Source organism: Jaculus jaculus, chromosome 14, assembly GCF_020740685.1.
Source record: "Jaculus jaculus isolate mJacJac1 chromosome 14, mJacJac1.mat.Y.cur, whole genome shotgun sequence".
Lineage (NCBI taxonomy): Eukaryota > Metazoa > Chordata > Mammalia > Rodentia > Dipodidae > Jaculus > Jaculus jaculus.
Window position 1 is genome coordinate 4,265,946 of NC_059115.1, and position 22,524 is coordinate 4,288,469.

At 51.1% G+C, this 22,524-nt stretch overlaps 1 protein-coding gene and 1 non-coding gene across 3 annotated transcripts; one reads left to right on the forward strand and one right to left on the reverse strand.

Moving 5' to 3' along the window:
* Window positions 1-4,096: 4,096 nt before the first annotated feature.
* Window positions 4,097-4,183, forward strand: Trnastop-uca. The gene has a single exon. It is a non-coding gene; the product is annotated as a tRNA-Sec (tRNA).
* Window positions 4,184-9,386: 5,203 nt separating this feature from the next.
* Window positions 9,387-16,392, reverse strand: Fosb (FosB proto-oncogene, AP-1 transcription factor subunit). Of its 2 annotated transcripts, XM_045133920.1 has the most exons (5): window positions 15,740-16,392; window positions 13,189-13,515; window positions 12,820-12,927; window positions 10,842-10,997; window positions 10,657-10,698 (listed from the first exon to the last, which is right to left on the reverse strand). In XM_045133920.1, the coding sequence occupies exons 1-5, from the start codon at window positions 15,863-15,865 to the stop codon at window positions 10,696-10,698; spliced, it is 720 nt and encodes a 239-aa protein (XP_044989855.1). In that variant the 5' UTR covers window positions 15,866-16,392; the 3' UTR covers window positions 10,657-10,695. The 2 variants fall into 2 exon arrangements, with proteins under 2 accessions (XP_004670415.1, XP_044989855.1); XM_004670358.2 differs by having other exon boundaries at window positions 9,387-10,997.
* Between the last annotated feature and the right edge of the window lie 6,132 nt (window positions 16,393-22,524).

A 22,524-nucleotide genomic window follows, 5' to 3' on the forward strand; every position in this document is an offset into this window, starting at 1 on the left:
ACTAAGCCATCTATCCAGACCATAAAATCAATTTTTTAAAATGTCTGCTTACGGGCTGGAAGGATGGCTTCGCAGTTAAAGTACTTGCCTGTAAAGCCAAAGGACCCAGGTTTGATTCCCCAGGACCCACATAAGCCAGATGCACAAGGTGGTGTATGCATCTGGAGTTGGTCTATAGTGGCTGGAGGCCCTGGAGTGCCTATTCTCTCTCTCCCTCTCCCAATTTTCCTGTCAAATAAATAAATAAAATATATTTTTTAAAAATCCTGTGTTCTTATGCTGGAGAGATGGCTTATCAGTTAAGATGCTTGCCTATGAAGCCTAAGGACCCAGGTTCTGTTCCCCAGGACCCATGTAAGCCAGATGCGCAAGGTGGCACACGTGTCTGGAGTTCCTTTGCAGTGGCTGGAGGCCCTGGTATGTCCATTCTCTCTCTCTTTTTCTCTGCCTCTCCCTGTTAAAAAGAAAGAAAGAAAGAAAGAAAGAAAGAAAGAAAGAAAGAAAGAAAGAAAGAAAGAAAGAAAGAAAGAAAGTCTGCTTATACAGGACATGGTGGCACACACCTTTAATCCCAGCACTCGGGAGGCAGAGGTAAGAGGATTCCCATGAGTTTGAGGCCACCCTGAGACTACATAGTGAATTCCTGGTCAGCCTTGGGTAGAGTGAAACCCTACCTTAAAAAAAATAATTAATTAGTTAAAGTCTGCTCAGCCCAGATTGAATACAGACAAACTAAAACTTCCACCCAAGTCTAGTTTAGAGAATCAATGACTTCATTGAGATTGCTTCCAGGAGCATGCGGGAGGGGCCTACCAGCGGCTGGAGAGATGGCTTTAGTGATTAAGGCACCTACTTGCAAAGCTTAAGGACCTAGGCTCAACTCCACAGGACCCACGCGAGCCAGAAGTACAAGGTGGCGCATGCATCAGAAGTACATACATCCTTTCTCTCTGTGTAATAATTTTTTTTTTTAAAGCCAGGTGAGGTGGCGTACACCTTTAATCCCAGCACTCAGGAGGTAGAGGTAGGAGGATCACTGTGAGTTCAAGGCCACCCTGAAACTACATAGTGAATTCCAGGTCAGCCTGGACCAGAGTGGAAACCTACCTTCAAAAACAAAAAACAAACAAAAAATAAAAAATAAAACAAGATTCTACTGGCTGTTATGCTTTAAAAACCCTGTTTTCAATTCCTACAACCTCAAAAACTGAGCATGGTAGGAGGTAGAGGCAAGAGGATCAAAAGTCTAAGGTCATCCTCTGCTACTTGGCAAGTTCAAGGCCAGCCAGGATCCGTGGGTTTTATTTTGTTTTGTTGGTATTGTTGTTGTTTGTTCGCAAACAGGGAGAGAGAGAATGAATGGGTGTGCCAGGGTCTTCAGTCACTGCAAAGGAACTCCAGATGCATGTGCTACTTTGTGCATCTGGCTTTACATTGGTACTGGGGAATTAAACCCTGGTCATTAGGTTTCACAGGCAAACACTTTAACGGCTGAGCAATCTCTCCACCCAGGGATTGCTATTTTTTAAATTAACATATTTTTTATTAACAACTTCCATGATTGTAAACAATATCCCATGGCAATGCCCCCCCCCCACTTTCCCCTTTTAAACTCTACTCTCCATCATATCCCCTCCCCATCACAATCAGTCTCTCTTTTATTTTGATGTCATGATCTTTTCCTCCTCTTATGAGGGTCTTGTGTAGGTAGTGTCAGGCACTGTGAGGTCATGGATATCCAGGCCATTTTGTGTCTGGAGGAGCATGTTGTAAGGAGGCTTACCCTTCCTTTGGCTTTTACATTCTTTCTGCCACCTCTTCCACAATGGACCCTGAGCCCTGGAAGGTGTGATAGAGACATTGCCGAGCTGAGCACTCCTCTGTCACTTCTTCCCAGCACCATGATGCCTTCTGAGTCATCCCAAGGTCACTGCCATCTGAAAAGAGAAGATTGTCTACCAAAAGTGAGAGTAGCATTAATATGTGGGTGTGAACATTAGGAGAAGTGTTTACTGGGCAGTTTGATGAGCATAGTACATATATTTAGCCAGACAGCAGCAGAGGTTACACCCCTAGGGCTCATGACTACCCCTGCTTTAGGTTTTCAGTATCAGGGATGTATTCCCTCCCATGGAGCGGGCCTCCTGTCCAATTAGAGGGCAGTTGGTTTCCACCATGACATATGTGCCATTGTTGCTCTGGTTGCCACATTTGGCCTTCAGCAATAGGGTCTTACCATCTCTTCCTGGTGGGAAACCAAGGGCCTTAGCAATAGCCTGTAATGTTTTGGGGGCATCAGGGACCACCCTGGCCAACAACTCACTGGAAGGTATTCCAAGGGATTGCTATTTTTACATGAGTAGTCCTGGGTGATTTTTTAAAAATATATTTTATTTATTTGAGAAAGATACAATGGGTGTGCCAGGGCTTCGAGCCACTGCAAACGAACTCCAGACACATGCACCTCCTTGTGCATCTAGCTTACTTGGGTCCTGGGAAATTGAACTGGGGTCCTTTGGCTTTGCTGGCAAATGCCTTAACTGGTAAGCCATCTTCTCCAGCCCATGGGTGATATTTTTAAACTATTTTATTTTTATTTATTTGACAGAAAGAAAGAAGCAGAGAGAGAGAATGAGAGAGGTACAGGGAGAATGGGCACGCTAGGACCTCCAGCCGCTACAAACAAACTCCAGACACATGTGCCGCCTTGTACATCTGCTTACGTGGGTCCTGGAGAATCAAACCTGGGTCCTTAGAGTTTGCAGGCAAGCGCCTTAGCCACTAAGCCATCCCTCCAGCCCCCTTCCTGGGTGATATTTGAGCAGAGACTAAGGTGAACAGATACATCAGGCCATGTGAATGACTGTGGGGAGGAAAGATGGCCAGCAAATGCAAAAGTCCCAAGGAGGGAAGGTTCATGCTGCAGAAAACAGTAGGAAGTGGGCTTAGCAGGATGAAAGTTATCCAGAGAAAGAATATTTGTTTGTTTGTTTGTTTTGAGGTAGGGTTTTACTCTTGCTGAGGCTGACCTGGAATTCGCTATGTAGTCTTAAGGTGGTCTCAAACTCACGGAGCTCCTCCTACCCAGGCCTCCTGAGTGCTGGGATTAGAAATGTGCGCCACCACGCCCGGCTGATACAACCTTATCTCTGTGTCTTAGTTTCCTTGGCCATAACAGGTGTAAAAATGGACGGTCTCTAATGTCTAAATTCAACAGTGACAGACAGGGTCCTTGTCATCCCCAGCACCTAGGACAGTGCCAGGGATTGGGAAGCTCAACCATCACTTGAGGGCTGGAGAAATGGCTGAGCGGACCAAGGTTCGATTCCCCAGATCCCACATAAAGCCAGATGCACAAGGTGGCACATGTGTCTGGGGTTTGTTTGCAGCGGCTGGAGGGCCTGCCACTCCATTCTCTCTCTCTCTCCCTTTCAAAGTAAATTTTAGTTATATATGTATGTATATAATATACATTACATATTAAATAATATATAAGATGATATACAATGTTACGTCATATTATATTATATTTATTATATTATATTTATTATATTATATTAATTATATTATATCTATTTTATATAATTTTTTAATCACTGTGGACTTGCAGTTCCACACAAGAACAGCAGGTGTCGCAGGAGCCCCATGGCCACTGCAGGGAGCCCCAGGGAGACCCTTCCAGAAGCTCACTTACTCTTCCCCTGCAGAAAAACTCTCGAGTCTTCCTCAAAGGGGCTCCCGAGTGCCAATAATTTCTAAAAAAAAAGAAACCATAATAATAATAAAAGCCTGAATTTGCACTTTGTCCAAAGGTTCTACTCCTTCCCTCACAGCGGGCCAAGGACTCCAAGCGCCGCTTCCCAGAATGCACGGTGTTATGCAAATGAAACACCCTGAAGGAGGGACGATATTTCAAGTTCTAAAAGCAAGGAAAACTTACAAAAGAATATGTTTACTTTTTTCGTGACGGCAGGGGTAGAAGAAAATTGGTCTATATTGAAATTTACCTGTTGGATAGTACCAAAATAAGGTACCATACTTGTAAAAATACTTGCAATGTTCTACTTTATATAGCTCGGTGGGAGGAGCGTGCTTTGCCCGGATGAGCCTCAGTGGTCTGGGGTGCAGGCTTCAAACCTGTAGCTGTTTAGCGACAGAGTGGTTCAATTCCACCTTTCGGGCGGGAGTATCTATCCCATTTTCTTGCTTTCTCTCCCGTCCTGTATATATATTTATATTTATATTTTTGGGGAGCTGAGGGTGTCTCGCTGACCTAGAATTCACTGTATAATCTCAGGGCGTCAGTCCTCTTACCTCTGCCTGTGGGGATTAAAGGCATGCGCTTTCGTGCCACGTTTTTGGTGGTTGTCTTTTCTTTTAAGATTTTTTTTTTTTTAATTAGAAGCAGAGAGAGGAGAGAGAGGAGAGAGAGGAGAGAGGGAGAGAGGGAGAGAGAGGGAGAAAGAAAGAAAGAAAGAAAGAAAGAAAGAAAGAAAGAAAGAAAGAAAGAAAGAAAGAAAGAAAGAAAGAAAGAAAGAAAGAAAGAGAGAGAGAGAAGAAAGAAAGAAGAAAGAAAGAAGAAAGAAAGAAAGAAAGAAAGAAAGAAAGAAAGAAAGAAAGAAAGAAAGAAAGAAAGGAAAGAAAGGGAGAGAGAGAGAGAGAGAGAGAGAGAGAGAGAGAAAGGAAGGAAGGAAGGAAGGAAGGAAGGAAGGAAGGAAGGAAGGAAGGAAGGAAGGAAGGAAGGAAGGAAGGGAGGGGTGCTCCAAGGATTGTCAGCACTGCAGATGAACTGCATGCACCATCCTGTGCAGCTGGCTTACTTGGGACCTGGAGAATCAAACCTGGGTCCTTTGGCTTCACAGGTACGTGCCTACACCGTCTCTCCAGCCCCGTTTTGTTTTGTTTTTGTTTTTCGTTTTTTGTTTTTTGGTTTTGTTTTCGTTTTGCAAGTTAGGGTCTCACTCTTGTCCAAAGTGACCTGGAATTCCCCATGTAGTCTCACAATTCACTATGTAGTCTCAGGGTGACCTTGAACTCATGCATGGGCCACCTCACCCGGCACTCTAGTGGTTTGGGTTGTTGTCCTCGTTGTTGGTTTGTTTCCTGGGAATATTCGGTCATTTGCTCACTTGTGTATTTAATCACGCATCCACTGGTTATTAACTCTGTGTGTGTGTGTGTGTGTGTGTGTGTGTGTGTGTGCGCGCGTGTGTGTAGTGCTGGTCTCCTGAGGCGACCTGGGCAGTGGGGACAGACAAGCAGCAAGCCATCGCGGGCCTGCAGAATCTTGTCCCAGCTACCCTTGGTCTTCAGGCGACAGGTTGACACTCCAGAGCCACTAGCTCCCCGGGGGCCCTGCCTCTCTTCCCACAACCTCCATCTCCTGGGTATCTCTGGCCTCATCTAGCCAAGGGTGGCCTTGAACACCTCCACCCCCGTGGAGCTGGGATGATAGGCTTTTTTTTTTTTTTTTTTTTTTTTTTTTTTTTTTTTAACCAACCTCATCCACACCCTTTTGCTTCTTTGTTTTCGTTTTCCTAGGTAGGGTCTGGCTGTAGAATTCACTATGTCCTCTCAGGCTGGCCTGAAACTCGCAGCGATCCTCCTGCCACTGCCTCCTGAGTGCTGGGATGGCATTCCCACAGGAACTGATGTATCTGAGCTTGACCTGACGCTCCCTCATCCTCTTGTCCTCCAGCCTGCCTCCACCCCAGAGGGCTAGGATTACAGAGCATCACCACACTGAAGCCGGCGTATAGAGCCTGTTAAGCAAAATGCTCCATCCACTGAGCCTTAACTCTTTTTTGTTGTTGTTGTTTATTTATTTATTTAAGAGCGACAGACAGAAAAAGAGGCAGATAGAGACAGAGAATGGGCGCGCCAGGGCTTCCAGCCACTGAAAACGAACTCCAGATGCGTGCGCCCCCTTGTGCATCTGGCTAACGTGGGTCCTGGGGAATCAAGCCTTGAACCGGGGTCCTTAGGCTTCACAGGCAAGTGCTTAACCGCTAAGCCATCTCTCCAGCCCACCTTAACCTTTTTAAAAAATATATGTTTTATTTATTTATTTGAGAGAGAGAGAAAGAGGGAGAGAGAAGGAGAATGGGTGCACCAGGGCACCACGATCTTTTGGCTTTGCTGGCAAATGCCCTTAACTCCTAACCCTAAACTGTTGCTCAATAGGTCATCCAAGGAGCATTTATACTCTTACCTCATAAGGAAGGTTCCAGATCCTTCAGTACATCATCAGTACCACAAAGCTAGTCTTCACTTTCCTTCTTTCCTTCTTTCTTTCTTTTTTAATTTGAGTGGAAGAGAGAGAAGCAGAGAGAGGGAGGGAGGGAGGGGCAATGGGTGCGCCAGGGCCTCCAGCTACTGCAGAGGAACTCCAGACACGTGCGCCCTCTTGTGCATCTGGCTAAAGTGGGTCCTGGGGAATTGAACCTAGATACTTTGGCTTTACAGGCAAACGCCTTAACCACTAAGCCGTCTCTCCTAACCTTCTCCTCTTTCTTTTTTTTTTTTTTTTTAAATTTTTAATTTATTTATTTGAGAGCGATAGACACAGAGAGAAAGACAGATAGAGGGAGAGAGAGAGAATGGGCGCGCCAGGGCCTCCAGCCTCTGCAAACAGACTCCAGACGCGTGCGCCTCCTTGTGCATCTGGCTAACGTGGGACCTGGGGAACCGAGCCTTGAACCGGGGTCCTTAGGCTTCACAGGCAAGCACTTAACCGCTAAGCCATCTCTCCAGCCCTCTTTATTTGTTTTTTTGAGGTAGGATTGTGTTAATGAAGCGCAGGCGGCCTTGCCTCGGTCACCTGCATCTAAGGCCTTGGTCTGGAGAGACCCCTATGCGTCTGGATGGGAGGCCCTGTTCAAAAATACTTCCCTCTCCCACCTGCCTTCGCCCCTGTGGTTCACTGGGAGGTTCTGACCACATGGTTTTCCTTCCCCACCCAGGGCCCAACTTCTGGCTCTTCACTGTCTCTGCAGTCTGCCATGCTTTCAAGCCCCACTTCTCCCTTCTTCCTCTTCTATATCAATATATCCATCTCTTCCTGCCTCCCATAGCTCCTTCCTGCAGTCTCTGCAGGTCTGTACTTCGGTTCCATGCCCCGCGTGCCACCTCTCCCAGCAGAGAGCCCTTTCCAAGGTGCCAGCACGTGGCGTCCCTTCCCAGGTCCTCTGCCCCTACTCAGATTCTTGTTTTTAGGTTTCATTGATTTATTTATTATTATTTTGGCTTTTCGGGGTAGGGGCTCTCTCTAGCCCAGGCTGACCTGGAATCCACTATGTAGTCTCAGGGTGGCCTCGAACTCACAGAGATCATCCTACCTCTGCTTCCTAAGTGCTGGGATCAAAAGTGTGCACCACCACACCCGGCTCATAATAATTATTTTTTTTATTTTTGGTTGTTTTTCAAGGCAGGGTCTCACTCTATCCCAGGCTGATGAGGAATAATTCACTATCTCAGGCTGTCCCTGAACTCACAGTGACTCTCTTACCTGGGCTTCCCAAGTGCTGGGGTCAAAAGGTAGGAACCACCACGTCCTGACCTTTTTTTTTTTTAATTATTTATTTATTTATTTGAGAGCGACAGACACAGAGAGAAAGACAGATAGAGGGAGAGAGAGAGAATGGGCGCGCCAGGGCTTCCAGCCTCTGCAAACGAACTCCAGACGCGTGCACCCCCTTATGCATCTGGCTAACGTGGGACCTGGGGAACCGAGCCTCGAACCGGTGTCCTTAGGCTTCACAGGCAAGCGCTTAACCGCTAAGCCATCTCTCCAGCCCTCCTGACCTTTTTTTAAAGCAGAAAGTACAGCCTGTGACCATGAAAAGTCCTCTGAATTGTCCAGTCTCCTTCCATCCTGTTGTAGTCTTGATCATTAATGTGTGTGTGCATGTGCACGTGTGTGTGTGTGTGTGTGTGTGTGTGTGTGCGCGCGCGCATGCACGCTGTTCCAAACAATCTCACTCTCTCTTGCCAAAAAGAAGTCCCAGAGAGAAAAGAGACACTTTGACCTGGTGGACACATTTTTTAAGAGCGTTTTATTGGCGACAGTGCAGAACCAAGGGAAGAAGGGAGCTGCTCAGCGCTAGCCTGTCCCAGCCTCCCCGGGTCAGGTGCAAATACAAAACAAAACAAAACAAAAACCTCACATATACAGCATAGTGGAAGGGTTGAGGAATCAACTGAATTATGATTGGCAAGGGCAGGCCCTGCTGCGGGAATCACACTCGTACCCAGAATTCTCAAAGATACAGATTGTAAAATAAATTTCTTTTAAAAAAAAACAACACACAAAACAAAATCTACCATCCATCATGCTTAAACCCGCGAAAATAAAACTGCATGTCCCCAGTGAACCCAGAGATGGAAGTCAGCTGGAGGGTCAGGAGGACGGGGGAAAAACAGACACGTGGAAACGCTCAAAGAAAAACAACAGCGAAAATAGGAAGAGAGAGACAAGGAAGACCGAGGCAGCCAGAGAGAGCGAGAGAGGTGAGGGGTGGGGACAGTTAGGGACAAGACAACCAGACAGACTGACTCAAATTCCAGAATTTAATTTCCAATTCCGCAGCACGCCTGCAGGTGCAGAAGCGTGTACACACACACACACACACACACACACACACGCACACACACACCCATATATAATATATTTATTTATACATAATAGATATAAGTGCTTTTCAGAGACCAGGGTAGGGATAAATAGTTACAGTTGGGTCAGAGTTGGGGGACCGCCGAGGGCGTGGAATGTGTTCCATGCAGCGAAGGGGGCTCAGGAGCCCAACCCTGGATATATTAAAAAATAGAAATTTCACTCGTGATGAAGATCTCACGAGGTGAGCTCAAGGGAAGGTGACTGGGAGAGCTAGAAACGAAACTTGGGGCTGGAAAAAGAGGAGCAATTGGGATGGTAGGAACTCAGAACTCCTCAGTATGCCAGTCAAAAAAAAACCAAAAACCAAAACAAAAACTGAGGGTCAAAGTATATTTAGGGTAGGGAATGAATTGGGGGGGGCCATAGCCTCAGCCCTGAAAACTTCTCCAAAAAATACCCCGCTTTTTGTTTGTTTGTTTTGTTTTGTTTTTCGAGGTAGGGTCTCACTCTAGCCCAGCCTGACCTGGAATTCACTATGTTAGTCTCAGGCTGGCCTCGAATTTACAGTGATCTTCCTACCTCTGGCTCCCAAGTGCTGGGATTAAATACGTACACTACCACACAAGACTCTTCTTTTGGGGAGGGGGTGGGGAGAGGATGCCGGGTGTCCAGGGCGTGGAGAAGTTGGCGTCCTAGGCTGGGGAAAGTAGAAGGCCTTACAGAAAAATAATAATAATAATAATCATAATAATAATAATAATTTTAAGTCTATTAAAAAAAAAACAGGTTAGGGCGCTGGGGTCCTGAGCAGACAGGCCACGCGGATGCCATCACTATCACCCCTTTGAGAGTGACTCGTTGTTGAGGGTAGGAAGGGGCAGAGGAGGTCCAGGGAAGGCTTTGGGGAGCGGGGGTTCGAGTCCACCCGGCGCACCCCACCTCCCCGCAACCCGGCCGCTCATTCACAGTATAAAGCGCTCTAGCAAGATGACGGCGTCGCAGCGCCCTCTGCTGCCCAAACCAGAAAGGCCCAACAAGGAGGACAGCCCAAGGGGTTCTGTATAACAAGTGAGTAAATCCAATCCAGGACAGTGTCCCCCCACCCAAAAAAAAAAAAAAACAAAAACAAAAACACGTTGGGAGGGAAGGTCTGGACAGTCGGGGAATAGGAATTCACATTTCAGAATCAATCCGGGACTGGGGGAGCTGACTGTCAAGGTGGATAGATTGACTTCCCTCCATGGGGGTGTCGGGGCTCAATTCTGCCCAGGGGAATGTCGCAACCTTATGTAAGGAAAACGTTCATCAGCTAAGGTCGAGGGGAGCTAGGCTGCTCACCCCCAGCCCTGCACAGTGGGCAAGGGGGATTAAGAAGAGGGAAGCCATGGGCCACCATTTCCTCGTTGGGCCTCTCTGGGGTACGCACCAGTCCCTCCCCTTCAGCCCACCCTGCAATCCCACATTCCCTTCTTTTCCAGCCTCAGGTAGAACGCCAAAGATGGGGCGTCATCCCGCCCACCCACCCCTCCATCCATTCATCCCCAGAAGGTGGACTTAAAGTGACAGGTCCAACAGACACCTGGGGGAGGACTGTCCATCTCTGCATCCACCCCTCTGTCCCCAAAGTCACCAGCTCTTGGGCCTCACCCTGGGAGGTGGGGGTGTCACGGTGGGGTGTATACAGACACCAGAGATGGAGCACAAAAACGCACAGAGGTCCATCTGTCCTGTCCGGTGGGTCAGCAGCAGCAGCAGCAGGGGTCTTTTTTTTGGGGGGGGGCGCTGGACAGAGGGGGGGGTCCCGTAGAAGAGTCAAGGGAGTCAACACGCCCTCATTGTCTCTCTTCCCCTCTCCTCCTCCTCCTCCTCCTCCTCGTTCATGTCTGTCTCCCTTGCGGGTTTGTTTGTCTTAAGAAGTTCACAGAGCGAGAAGGGAGGGCGAGTTCAGGGGGTCGGACGGCTGATCAGTGCCGCTGGTGCGTGGGGCGCCGGCGAAGGCGGAGAGCTCCGGGCAGGTGAGAACAAACGAGGAAGTGTACGAAGGGTTAACAACGGGGAAGGGGTCGCCGAGGACGTGAACTTCACTGTGTGTAAAGAGAGAAGCCGTCAGGTTGGGGTTTGCATCTTGGCTGGTCTGGAAGGGCAGGGGCGGTGGTGGTGGAGGGGGCGGCAGCAGCCAGCCGAAGCCGTCTTCCTTAGCGGGTGCGGACCCCTGCAAACCTCTCACCTCCGCCAACGGGCCTGGCCCGGGCCCCTCATCGAAGGGGATCTTGCAGCCCGGTTTGTGGGCCACCAGCACAAACTCCAGGCGCTCCTTCTCCTTTTGAAGCTCGGCGATCTCCGACTCCAGCTCGGCTTTTTCTTCTTCCAGCTGATCTGTCTCCTGATGTGGGACGGTGGGGGGAGAGGCCACCCCGGGGGCAAGGCCAGATCACAGGAGGGGGGGGGGGAATCGGAACAGAATGTCAGTGACCTCTGGCAGGAAGACGCTTTTTGACTGTTATAAGAAACCCTCCCTCCACCCCCAACTATACTCCTGGCAGGCTAGGGGACTTGGTGTCCTTCCTGGCCTTCTATAAGCCTCAGTTTCCCATGTGGCCAGCAGATGGCTGGGAAGAGGTCAGATGACCTATGGCATGTCAGAAGCACTCTGCACTGGGTGCGGTGGTGAATATCTGTCATCCCAATGGAGGCAGAGGGATTGCTGAGAGTTCAACACCAGCCTGGACTATACCTAGTGAGACCCTTGCCTCACAAAACAGAAACAGCCCAAGCCAGGCTGAGTGGTGGCGCACGATGCAGGCCTTTAATCCCAGCAGAGGTAAGGAGGATCGCCATGAGTTTGAGGACAGCCTGAGACTACATAGTCAATTCTAGCACAGCCTAGACAGTTTGAAAAACTAGGACAATTTGAAAAACAAACAAACAACAAAAAAAAAAAAAAACCCCAGAAACTCCCAAATCACTCTGATGTTTGTTTGGTTGAGTGAATAAACAAGTGATTTGCTAATTTTAATGCATTTTTTCCCCCTGTCATTCCTCCCCTTTACTCTGCCAATAGGACATTAGAGAATTGTTCTAGTGGTCAGAGCTACACAGGAGCCTGGCTGGGTGACTCTCGCCTTTAACCCCAGCACTCGGGAGGCAGAGGTAGGAGGATCACCGAGAGTTCAAAGCCACCCTGAGACTACATAGTGATTGCCAGGTCAGCCTGGGCTAGAGAGAAACCCTACCTTGAAAAAATAAAGATTTCCCTTAACAGTACCAGTGATGTTTGTTAAGTTTTCTGATTCCTTTAAGACAACTGTATATTGGAGGCGAAACTGCTTTTAACTTAGTATGGTAAGGGCATGAAAAAGGAAAACGGTCCAGAAGCCGGGTGTGGTGGCGCACGCCTGTAATCCCAGCACTTAAGAGGCAGAGGTAAGGAGGATCACCGTGAGTTTGAGGCCACCCTGAGACTACATAGTGGAATGCCAGGTCAGCCTGGGCTAGAGTGAGACCCCTCAAAAAAAAAAAAATTAAGGTGGGGAGAAGAGTGTCAGAACAACCTGCAGTCATTCAGAGATGAGCTCTCCTGCCAAGGTAGACACAAGAAGCAGGAGAATTTCGGGGTGGGGGTAGGTACCATCAGCCCAAGTTCTAGAGAGTTTTATGGGTGGCTGGGGTGGGGGATGAGGGTGAAACGATTCCATTTCAAGTGAGGGTGATGGTGCATGGTGGTCATCCTAGCAAGGGGAGACTGAGGTTGGAGGATCTCAAGTTCAAGGTCAACCAGGGCTACTTAAGCAAAATCCCATCTCAACAACAACAACAACAACAACAACAAAAAATCTAGCTTCACAGCCTTGTTCTTGCATTTGATGAGGTGCTGAAAAGATGGAGATACAGAGACAGGCAAGGACTATTGCTTGCTCAAGACAAAGGGAGAGAGAAAGGCCCCGCAACTTGTCTCCTCAGGATGGGAGGGGGCCTGGCGAGTGATATGTGGGGCCATGGCTCGAGGAAGCTTTAGGAAGTGGCCAGAAATAAGGCCGAAGGGGCCTCTATGTACAGACAGGGCCATCCCAACCGGGCCACACTCATTCCCTATGTGAAAATGCTCATCCACAATACAGGCACAGTGGGAAATGGGGGGTGGGTGCATGGCAGAGAGCCCCCCCCTGCTCAGCACAGCCTCACCCCACGCCAGGGCTCCTCCTTACCGCCTGGAGTCGGTCTGTCAGCTCCCTCCTGCGGTTCCTACATTTTGCAGCCGCCAATTTGTTCCGCTCCCGTCGTACCCTTCGCTTCTCTTCTTCTTCGGGGGTCAGCTGGGTCAGGGATGGAGACGATGAGGTTGGAGAGGGCCCCAGGGGTACCTCCACCATCCAACCCCCAAGCTCCCCCCACCCCTTGCAGAACCTCAAATACGGCTCTCTGGCCCTTGCTGACGAGTCAGTAGCAAGAATGAGGAGGCCTCTACAATCTTAGATCCTGGCCACACGAGTGACAAAGTTCTTGTATCTCATGCTTCCTACACCAACCCCTCCCCGCCCCAGCCCCAGGCCAACCGGCGATTTTCCTGTACTCACCGTCTCTTCGCGGGGTCTCCGAGGCCGGGCTCGAGCTGGGCGCACAGGCCCAGGGCCGCTGGTGGATGCACTGGTGGAAGGCCCACCACCACCAGTACGGCTAGCTCCGCCACCGCTGTAAGCACTCAGGCCTGGGGTGGAGTAGCTGGTTCCTGGCATGTCATAGGGGTCAACGGCTGGGGGCTGGGAGGACAATGGCTGTCCCTGGGACTGGGCCATGGAAGAGATGAGAGTGGGTTGCACGAGCCACTGGAGGTCCTGGCTGGTTGTGATCGCGGTGACCGTGGGCACGAAGGAGCCAGGCATTTCCCCGAGACCGGCGCAGTCCTACAGGGTGACACATGCACACACAGGCGTAGACACACAAACAAAGACACCGACACACACACACCCAACACACATAACACACACCGACCCCCCCCTACACACACACACCCACCCCGTGAGTGAGCACAGGGCTGAGCGGGTGTGGATGTGTGTGTCACAGGCACAAAGTCGGTGCACCCACCCTTCCACTACACCGTGACGCAGTGGCTAATGAAGGGATGTAGTGAGCTGCTGCCTCCTCCTTCCTCCTCGGGGAAAGGTTGCATATGGTTCCAGCGGGTGGTGAATCACACCCCGAGTTGGTGACTCTTAGGTGTGGGGAGGGGGTGGAGAGGAGGCTGGACACAGCCTGGTGACAGGACTCCCTGGATGGAGCCACAGCCACAACACCCCGCCCCCACCCCAGAAGCAAAGGGAGGGAGACGGAGGGAGAGGCCTCAGACCAAGCCTCCCTCGGCTCTCACACACATACAGCCCCCCCCACACATCCTTTAACCCCCACTACTGTACCAGGTCTCCTGCAGGGGCGGGGACCCAAGTTACAAGGGTGTTGGGGTGGGGGCGGGCCTAAGAGTTGAGAGCATCCTTGGCAAGTACCTTCCCCCCCAAAGCCCCAGTGAGATCTGACAAGTGACAGGTTAAGGTAGTGGATAGGCAGGTAGAGCAAAGTGACAGTCGGACTCCTTTACACTGTCGCGGAGTGCGGGTTGGGGGGAAGAAAGCTGGCATGGTACCTGCGCCCCTAAGGTTTACGACTCCCCCCACAACCCCATCCCTTAACTCCCCAGTGACATCCTGGAATTGTTCAGGAGGCCTAACTAGTCGCGGAGGGGGCGTGGCGAGGGAAGGGCTGGCCCGCCGACCAATCGGCATCTTGGGAAACTCAGAGGGGGCGGAGCTCCTGCAGACCACCTGGCCGACTGCACGCTAGGGCTAAACCGATCTAACCCGGTCTTTGGGACGGGACCCCCCGCCCCAACCCTACCCTCCCTGGAGGGGCGTCCAGGACACAGGGAGCGGGGAGTGTGCCTGCGTGAGCCTGGAGGCGCGGGTGCACGGACACCGGATCTCCCGGAGGCCCAGGGAGGAAACCTCCTCCCGTTCTGACAGCAGAGGAGGGACCGGGTCCCCGCAAGATGCTCGCAGGCCCCATGGAGGGTCGCTCTGAAGGCGACAGGAAGCCCCTCGCTTTGCCTCTTTAAGAGGCTCCGTACACAAAAATGAGAGAGACCCAAGCGGGGCCCGGAGATCGGCACGGGGTTCCGGGGAGCGCGCAGGATGGCGTGCAGCGGAGGGGTGGGGGGGAGTGAGGAGGGAGGGGGACAGCGCGCTACAAATAGGAAGGGAGCGCTGATTGGCTAAAGGCACGCTCCGCGCCAGCCAATCGGAACGCCGGGATGCCGGCGCGCTCACGCGCGCACGCGCACCCCCCCCCCCGCCCCTTAGCAACGTGGCCTCGGCGTTCCAAAATAGAACGCGCCCGGGACGTCAGGGGCGGAGCGGACGAAGGGGGCGCCGTGCGCGCCGTGCGTGCCCCGCGTCAGACGGAGGATTCCAGCGCGTCAGCCGTTACGCACGGGGTCCTCCTCCTCCCCCCCCCCCCGTCCCCTCCGTTACGTCTCCGCGCAGGAGGCGGAGGCAGACTTTGGCTGGACGGTTCGAGGCCCGCTTTCCCGCTGGGTTTAGTGGGGCAACCGGGCGCCGGAGTGGGCGCTCGGAAACGGGAGGGAAAAAAAGGAGGGAGGGGGAGGAGGGTAGGATGGGGGCAAGATGGAAGATACTGGAAGCTTCGCGAGATATTTTTTTCGTCCCTCCTAGCTGTCTCACTGAGCAAGCTTGCGGTGGTGGGGTTCCGAGCTGGGTGGGCGCAGGGGAGGACAGTCCCGGAGCGGGCGTCAGCTTAAAAGTTCGGAGCTCCGCTGCCGCCGGCGTCCACGTTGCACCGTGCAGAGCATCCTGCGCGCTGCGCCCCCTTCTCCCGTCCCCCCCCCCCACCGTCAGTTTCCCGCGCGTTGTAAACCTTTCCCTATTCTCCGCAGTTTGCAAAGTGCACACACCGCTGCGATCTCTCCCTTGCTCTCTCCCAGACCCTGAGTTTTATTTATTTATTTATTTATTTTGCCTGCGGTTTTATTGGAGGGGCGGAGGGGGGGGGTTGGATGCTCACCCCGCTCTCTAGATTTTTAACCCAAAAGAACCCCACGATCTCACATCTGGAACTCACCTGGGAGGCGGCGGCGGTGGGTGGACTGCCGAAGGAGTCCACCGAAGACAGATACTGAGACTCGGCGGAGGGTGAGGAGCTACACCGGGAGCCGGAGTCGTAGTCTCCGGGGAAAGCTTGAAACATTTCCCTGGGCACAGGGGGACCCCTGTGACCACGCTGAGGTCTCCGGGAAGCCAAGGCTATGGCCTGGTGAAGTCTGATGATGATGATGATGAGCTGCGAATCCTGCGCTGAACGTCAGGACGCGTCTCCAAAGGGCGCCGGTCCGGAGAAGGTCCCGGGAGGAGGCAGCGTCCCGTTCCAACACCGACAAACTTTCTGTACCGGTCCCTGTGCCGTCTGCCCAGGGCCGGGACGACGATGTCCGGGTGGGGAAGGTGTGTAAAGGGTGGAGGGTACCTTTCTAAAGTCCAGGCTCCGTAGGATTCGGAGGACAGGGGAAGCGGATGGCTCCCCCAATAGCGGCAAGCGCCGTCCAAGAGAGAGAGTTCGTTCACACGCGGATGCGATCCCGGAAACCTTGTCTACGCGTCAGGAGGGTCCCACGGTGGACAGCGATCCAAGACAGATGATGGAGAAAGTAAAGTCGATCCTCCGAAATTAAATGAAGAATGATCTAGAAGGATTCTTCCGGAAAATAATATAATTAAAAAAATAATAAACTTTCTCTGCGGGAAAATATTTTGTTTTCCACGGCCGCCAAAAACAAAAAAAAATAAAAATAAAAGAAAGGAAAGAAAATCCACAATAATCAAAAGTCCCCAAGTCCCGGCTCCGCGTGTCCCCTGCGCCGCGGTGGCTCTCGTCTTATGAATGAAGCTCGCGGCGGCCACCTGTATTTATACGCCGGGACCCGCCCCCCTCGCTTGCGTCACCGGCACCCCGCGCCACAAACTTCCTCAAGCCTCCTTCCCCGGGGCACCCATCTCTCGGGGGTCCCACCAGGGCTCATGCCTGACTTGGATCTGGTCATCTGCATGTGCCTCGTGGGGTCTGGGGTCTCGGGGAGCCAGGGGGGCTGCGTTCCGGCCGGCACGGCGGGAGGGGATCCCGGCTTCGCTTCCCAGGAGTTCCTGTGACGCAATTAGCCATATAAGGAGTTCGGCAGCGCCGGCCGAGTGTTTGTTTGGTATCCTAGCAATGACGTCAGAGGGAATCCCTCGCTCGCTCGCCCGCCCTGCGCGCGCGCGCCCGCCGCGCCTGCGGAACCCGCCCGCGCCTGCGCAGCGCTGCGCCTCCCCCGAACCCGCGCGCCAAGCCGCTGGGTGGCCCCTGCTGACCCCTGTGGGAGGGTGGGGGGGGGGTCCTCCGATGCATCCCTAGCGCACCCCCACCTCCGCCATTCACCCCAGGGCCGGTGCAGCGCCCCCACTTGAAAGCGAGAAGAGATTAAAAAAAAAAAAAAAAAACCTCCAAAAAGGACATCTTGTCCGGTGTGGTCTAGTGAATGTCAGCGGGGAAACTGAGTCCCGGGCGCCGTTGGAGGCGTCGGGAATAGGACAGGTGAAAGTAGAGGGGAGCCGGGCGTGGTGGAGCGCGCCTTTGATGCCAAAGGAAGGAGGATCGACGGTGAGTTCGAGGCGGCCAGCCTGGGACTACAGAGTGAGTTCCAGGTCATCCTGGGCTAGAGTGAGTCCCTGCCTCAAAACAATATATATAATAATAAAATACAAAAAAAAAAAAAAAATACAAGTGAGGTTGGAGTCTCGAAGCTGCTGCGCCCAGCTCCAGCCCTACCTCGCTGAGCTTAGAAAAAGGTTTTCCTAGCCCGGCGTGGTGGCGCACGCCTTCAATCCCAGCACTGGGGAGGCAGAGGTAGGAGGATCGCCGTGAGTTCGAGGCCACCCTGAGACTACATAGTGAATTCCAGGTCAGCCTGGGCTAGAGGGAGACCCTGCCTAAGGGGGGAAAGAGAAAGAAGAAAGAAAAGAGAAAAAAAGGATTGGAAAGAAGAAAAGACTATTTGGACAGGTTCACTGATTTAGAGCATATTGTGGGCTAGAGAGATGGCTCCGCAGTGAAGCGCTTGCCAGCAAAGCCTAACGACCTGAGTTCTATTCCCCAGTACCCATGTAGTAAGTTGCTCATGTGTCTGGGGTTCATTTACATTGGTGGTAGGCCCTGGTGTGTCCATATTCATTTTCTCTCTCTGTCTGCCTTTCTTTGTGTCTGTTTCTTGAAAATAAGCAAATGAAAAAAAAAATTAGTAGAACATACTGTAAGAAATTTAAATCCAAAATAGCCAAACTTTTTTAAAAATTTTATTTTAATTTATTTTATTTGAGAGAGAGAGAGAATGGGCACACAAGGGCTTCTAGCCACTACAAATGAACTTCAGACACATGTGCCACCATACGCATCTGGATCTTGGGGAATCGAACCCGAGTCCTGAGGCTTCTTGGGCAAATACATTAACTGCTAAGTCATCTCTCCAGCCCCAGAATAGCCAGACTTCTGTGTTCCTACTTCTTTTCTCTTGAAATGTGTTTCCTCATTTGGTCTGAATTTCCTTGGTTCATAGAATTACCTCAGTTTCCTGACTAGCTGGGCTATGGGCGAGCTATGGCTGGAGCAAGGGTCGGCTTAACTCTGGTGTAGCCCTGTCTTTCTGGACTTCAGAGAGCTGCCTGCTGGGTGAAGCATCCAGATTAGCATGTGAGGGTTGTATAAATAAATGTTTGTTAAGGGTCTTAGAGCACCATAAAAAACTTTCGTCTGTGGGAGCTTGATAAAGTCCACAAGCTCAGCCCGAGTGCTCACCATCACCTGTGTAGCTGTAGCCTAGGCCCGCGGATGGAGTAGTCCTGCCTGCTTGAGGCAGGCCAGTTAGAAAACAGGGAGCCAAGAGTCAAATTCAGGAGCTGGAGAGATGGCTTAGCAGTTAAGGCATTTGCCTGCAAAACCTAAGGACTCAGGTTCCATTCTCCAGGTCCCACATAAGTCAGATGCACAAGGTGGTACATGTATCTGGAGTTCATTTGTAGTGGGTGAAGGCCCTGGTGCGCCCATCCTCTCTCATTCGCTCTCCCTCCCTCCCTCTGTCTGTAATAAATAAATCATTTTTAAAATTATTTATTTGTTTATTGGGGGGGGGAGAAAGAGGCAAATAGAGAGAGACAGAGAGAATGGTCATGCCAGGGCCTTCAGCCACTGCAAACTCCAGATGCATGTGCCACCCTGTGCATCTGGCTTATGTAGGTACTGGGGAATGGAACCTGGGTTCTTAGGCTTCATAGGCAAGTGCCTTAAGGGCTAAGCCATCTTTCCAGCCCAATAAATAAAAATAAAAGAGAAAAAGAAGGCTAAAGCAATGGCTTAGCAATTCAGGTGCTTGCCTGTGCAGCCTAAGGACACAGGTTCAATTCTCCAGGTCCCATGTGAGCCAGATACATATGGTGGAATATGCATCTGAAGTTTATAGTGACTAGAGGTCCTGATGCACCCATTCTCCCTCTCTCTCTCTCTCCCCCTCCCTCCCTCTGTCCCTCTGGCTGTGTCTCAAATAAATAAAAATAAGAAAGAAAAAAATTTTAATTAAAAAAAAGTGTCAAACTCAGGCCAGGGGTCAAAGTCCGGCTGGGGGATGTAGCTCTGGTCTATGCTCAATGCGCTGTATTTAATATCCAACATCCCATAAGATGAACGTGATGGTGCTGGGGACCAAAGACAGGGTCTCGAGCCTGTTAGGCAGACATCCTACCGACTGGGCTACATGCCCAGCCTGGCCCCTGGTTCACAGGCACCCACAGAAGAGCTTCTCACCTGCACCGACACAACCCACAGAGACCTCCGGGTGCCCAGCCTGGCCCAACCCAGGGTACAGACAAGATAGCCCTCCACTTTCTTTTTCTTTTCTTTTTTTTTTTAATCAAGGCAGGGTCTCACTCTAGCCCAGGCTGACCTGGAATTCACTATGTAGTTTCAGGCTGACCTGTAACTCATGGCGATCCTCCTGCCTCTGCCTCCCAAGTGCTGGGACTGAAGGTGTGCACCACCACGCCCACCTTACATATTTTTTATTTATTCAAGATTGGGGGAGCAGGAACATGGGCGCTGCAGGGCATTCTGCCACTGCAAACAAACTCCGCATGCGTGTGCCACTTTGCATGTAGGAACCCGGGATTTGAACCTGGGCCATTAGGCTTTCAAGGAAGTGAGCCATCACTGCAGCCCCCAAGTAGCCCTTTAAACAGTGTTGAGTGGCCTGAAGAGGGAGAGGCCCTTGCTTCAGGTCGCACAGCAGAGCCCATGGGACAGGTTGCTTCTTAATTCCCATGGCCTCTTGTTTCTCTGCCCCAGTATTGAGGAGGGGATATGTAACTATGGCAGGCTGGGAGCCAAAGCGGGGGAGGGGGGATGCGGGGGTGGTGGTGGTGGTGGTGACAGATCCGGATGGTGGAGATTTCCAGACAAAAGCTCGGCCTCAAACCGCTCTCTACCTAGTCCCCCACGCCCCCACTGTCTGCCCAAGTGAGGAGGCAGGGACGCACACCAAGGGATGACACAGCGGACAGCCGCATGCAATGACTCCGCACGGGGATCAATCAGACAGGGAGTGAGCACTTAGTGTCCCCTTACATCCAAGCCCCTCATCTCCTCTTGCATGGAATAAACGAGACACTGACGCCCACCCTGGCTTCCCAAATGTCCCACACCTCTACCCAGGCAGCGAGGACATCCCCCAAGCCTCGGTCGCTGAGTACAAACAGGGCTTGTTAGCTGTCAGCATGATTCCGAGTGTCACCTCTATACCAAGATGTCTTTTGCATTTTTTCACAAGTCCCTGGGCCATACCCAGCTTTGGCTCCAGGGACTCCCTGGAAGGAAGAAGATCTGTGGATGTTTCTGAGGCCTGAGAGGAGACATGTGTGACTGTGTCCTGCCATTGTGTCCCAAACCCAGGCTGTTGTGTAGCCCAGCCTTGAACTGCCTGACTGGACCACCTCCATGAGCCATTCTGCAGGCTTCCTGGAAGTGGTGTCTGTGAAGTTTCAAGAAGGAAGAATGATAATCTGGTCTGAAGAGATGGCTTGGTGGTTAAGGCGCATGCCTGCGAAGCCTAAGGACCCAGGTTTGATTCTCCAGGTCCCATGTAAGCCAGATGCACACGGCAGCGCATGTATCTGGAGTTTGTTTGCAGTGGCTAGAGGCCCTGGCGCAGCCATTCTCTCTCTCCCTCTATCTCGAATAAATAAATAAAAAAGATTATAAAAAAAGAATGATTCTATGTGACCTGCAGGTGCCCAGAGTCCAGCCGGGCCTCGCCCCATTATGCCTCCTGTTGTTCCGCATAAACTGGGGCTCTCTGTCTTTACAATGCTCCTCCTCTTTCCTGGAGCAAATGAACCCCAGATTCATGCGCCACCTTGTGCATCTGGCTTTGCATGGGTACTGAGGAATCAAACCTGGGTCCTTTGGCTTTGCCAGCAAACATCTTAACTGCTAAGCCATCTCCCCAGCCCTATCTTTATTATTTTTTAAATTTTGTTATGTACTCATTTGAGACAGCAAGAGGCAGATACACCTCTTGGACACGCCAGGGCATCTAGTCCCTGCAGATGAACTCTAGACATATGCACCACCTTGTGCATTTGGCTTATGTGGGTCCTGGGGAATTGAACCTGGGTCCTTTGGCTTTGCAGGCAAGCATCGTAACCACCACCCCATCTCTCCAGCTCTATTATATTATTATTATTATTATTATTATTATTTTGGCTTTCAAGGTAGGGATTTACCTCTAGCCCAGGCTGACCTGGAATTCACTATGTAGTCCCAGGGTGGCTTTGAACTCATGACCATTCTCCTACCTCTACCTCCTGAGTGCTGGGATTAAAGGTGTGTGTGCCACCGCACCTGGGTAGCCCTATTTTATTTCATTATTTTATTTATTTATTTTGGTTTTTCAAGGTAAGGTCTCACTCTAGCTCAGGCTGACCTGGAATTTACTATGTAGTCTCAAGCTGGCCTCCAACTCATGGCGATCCTCCTACCTCTGCCTCCAGAGTGCAGGGATTAAAGAAGTACGCTACCACGCCTGGCTTATTTTATTGTTGTTATTATTTTATTTACTTTTTTGATTTCTTTTTTTTTGGGGGGTTTCGAGGTAGGGTCTCACTCTAGCCCAGGCTGACCTGGAATTCACTATGTAGTCTCAGGGTGGCCTCCAACTCACAGCGATCCTCCTATCTCTACCTCCTGAATGGTGGAATTAAAGGCACGCGCCACCACGCCCTCTTATTTTATTATTTTTAACACAGGGTCTCATGTAGCCCAGGCGGACCTCAAACTTGCTATGTAGCCTTGAGCTTCTGGTTGTCCTGCCTCCACTTCTCCAGAGCTGGATTGCAGGCATTTGCTCACACACCCAGTTTATTCCATTCTAAGGATGGAAGCCAGGGCTTTGTGGATGTTGGGCAAACTCTAACAACTGAGGTACATCCCAAATCCTACCATTCATTTACCCCTCTCTTTCTCTCTCTTTGGAAGGCAGAATTTTTAAAAAAATTATATGATTTTCCAGGCATGGTGGCACACACTCAGGCGGCAGAGGTAGGAGGATCCCCATGAGTTTAAGGCCCCCTGAGGCTACATAGTGAATTACAGGTCAGCCTGGACTACAGTGAGACCCTACCTTGGAAAAAAAAAAAAGAGAGAGAGAGAGAGAGAGGGAGAGAGACAGAGAGAGAATAGGTGCGCCAGAGACTCCAGCCGCTGCAAATGAACTACAGATGCATGCGACACTTTGTGCATCTGGCTTTACATGGGCACTGGGGAATCAAACC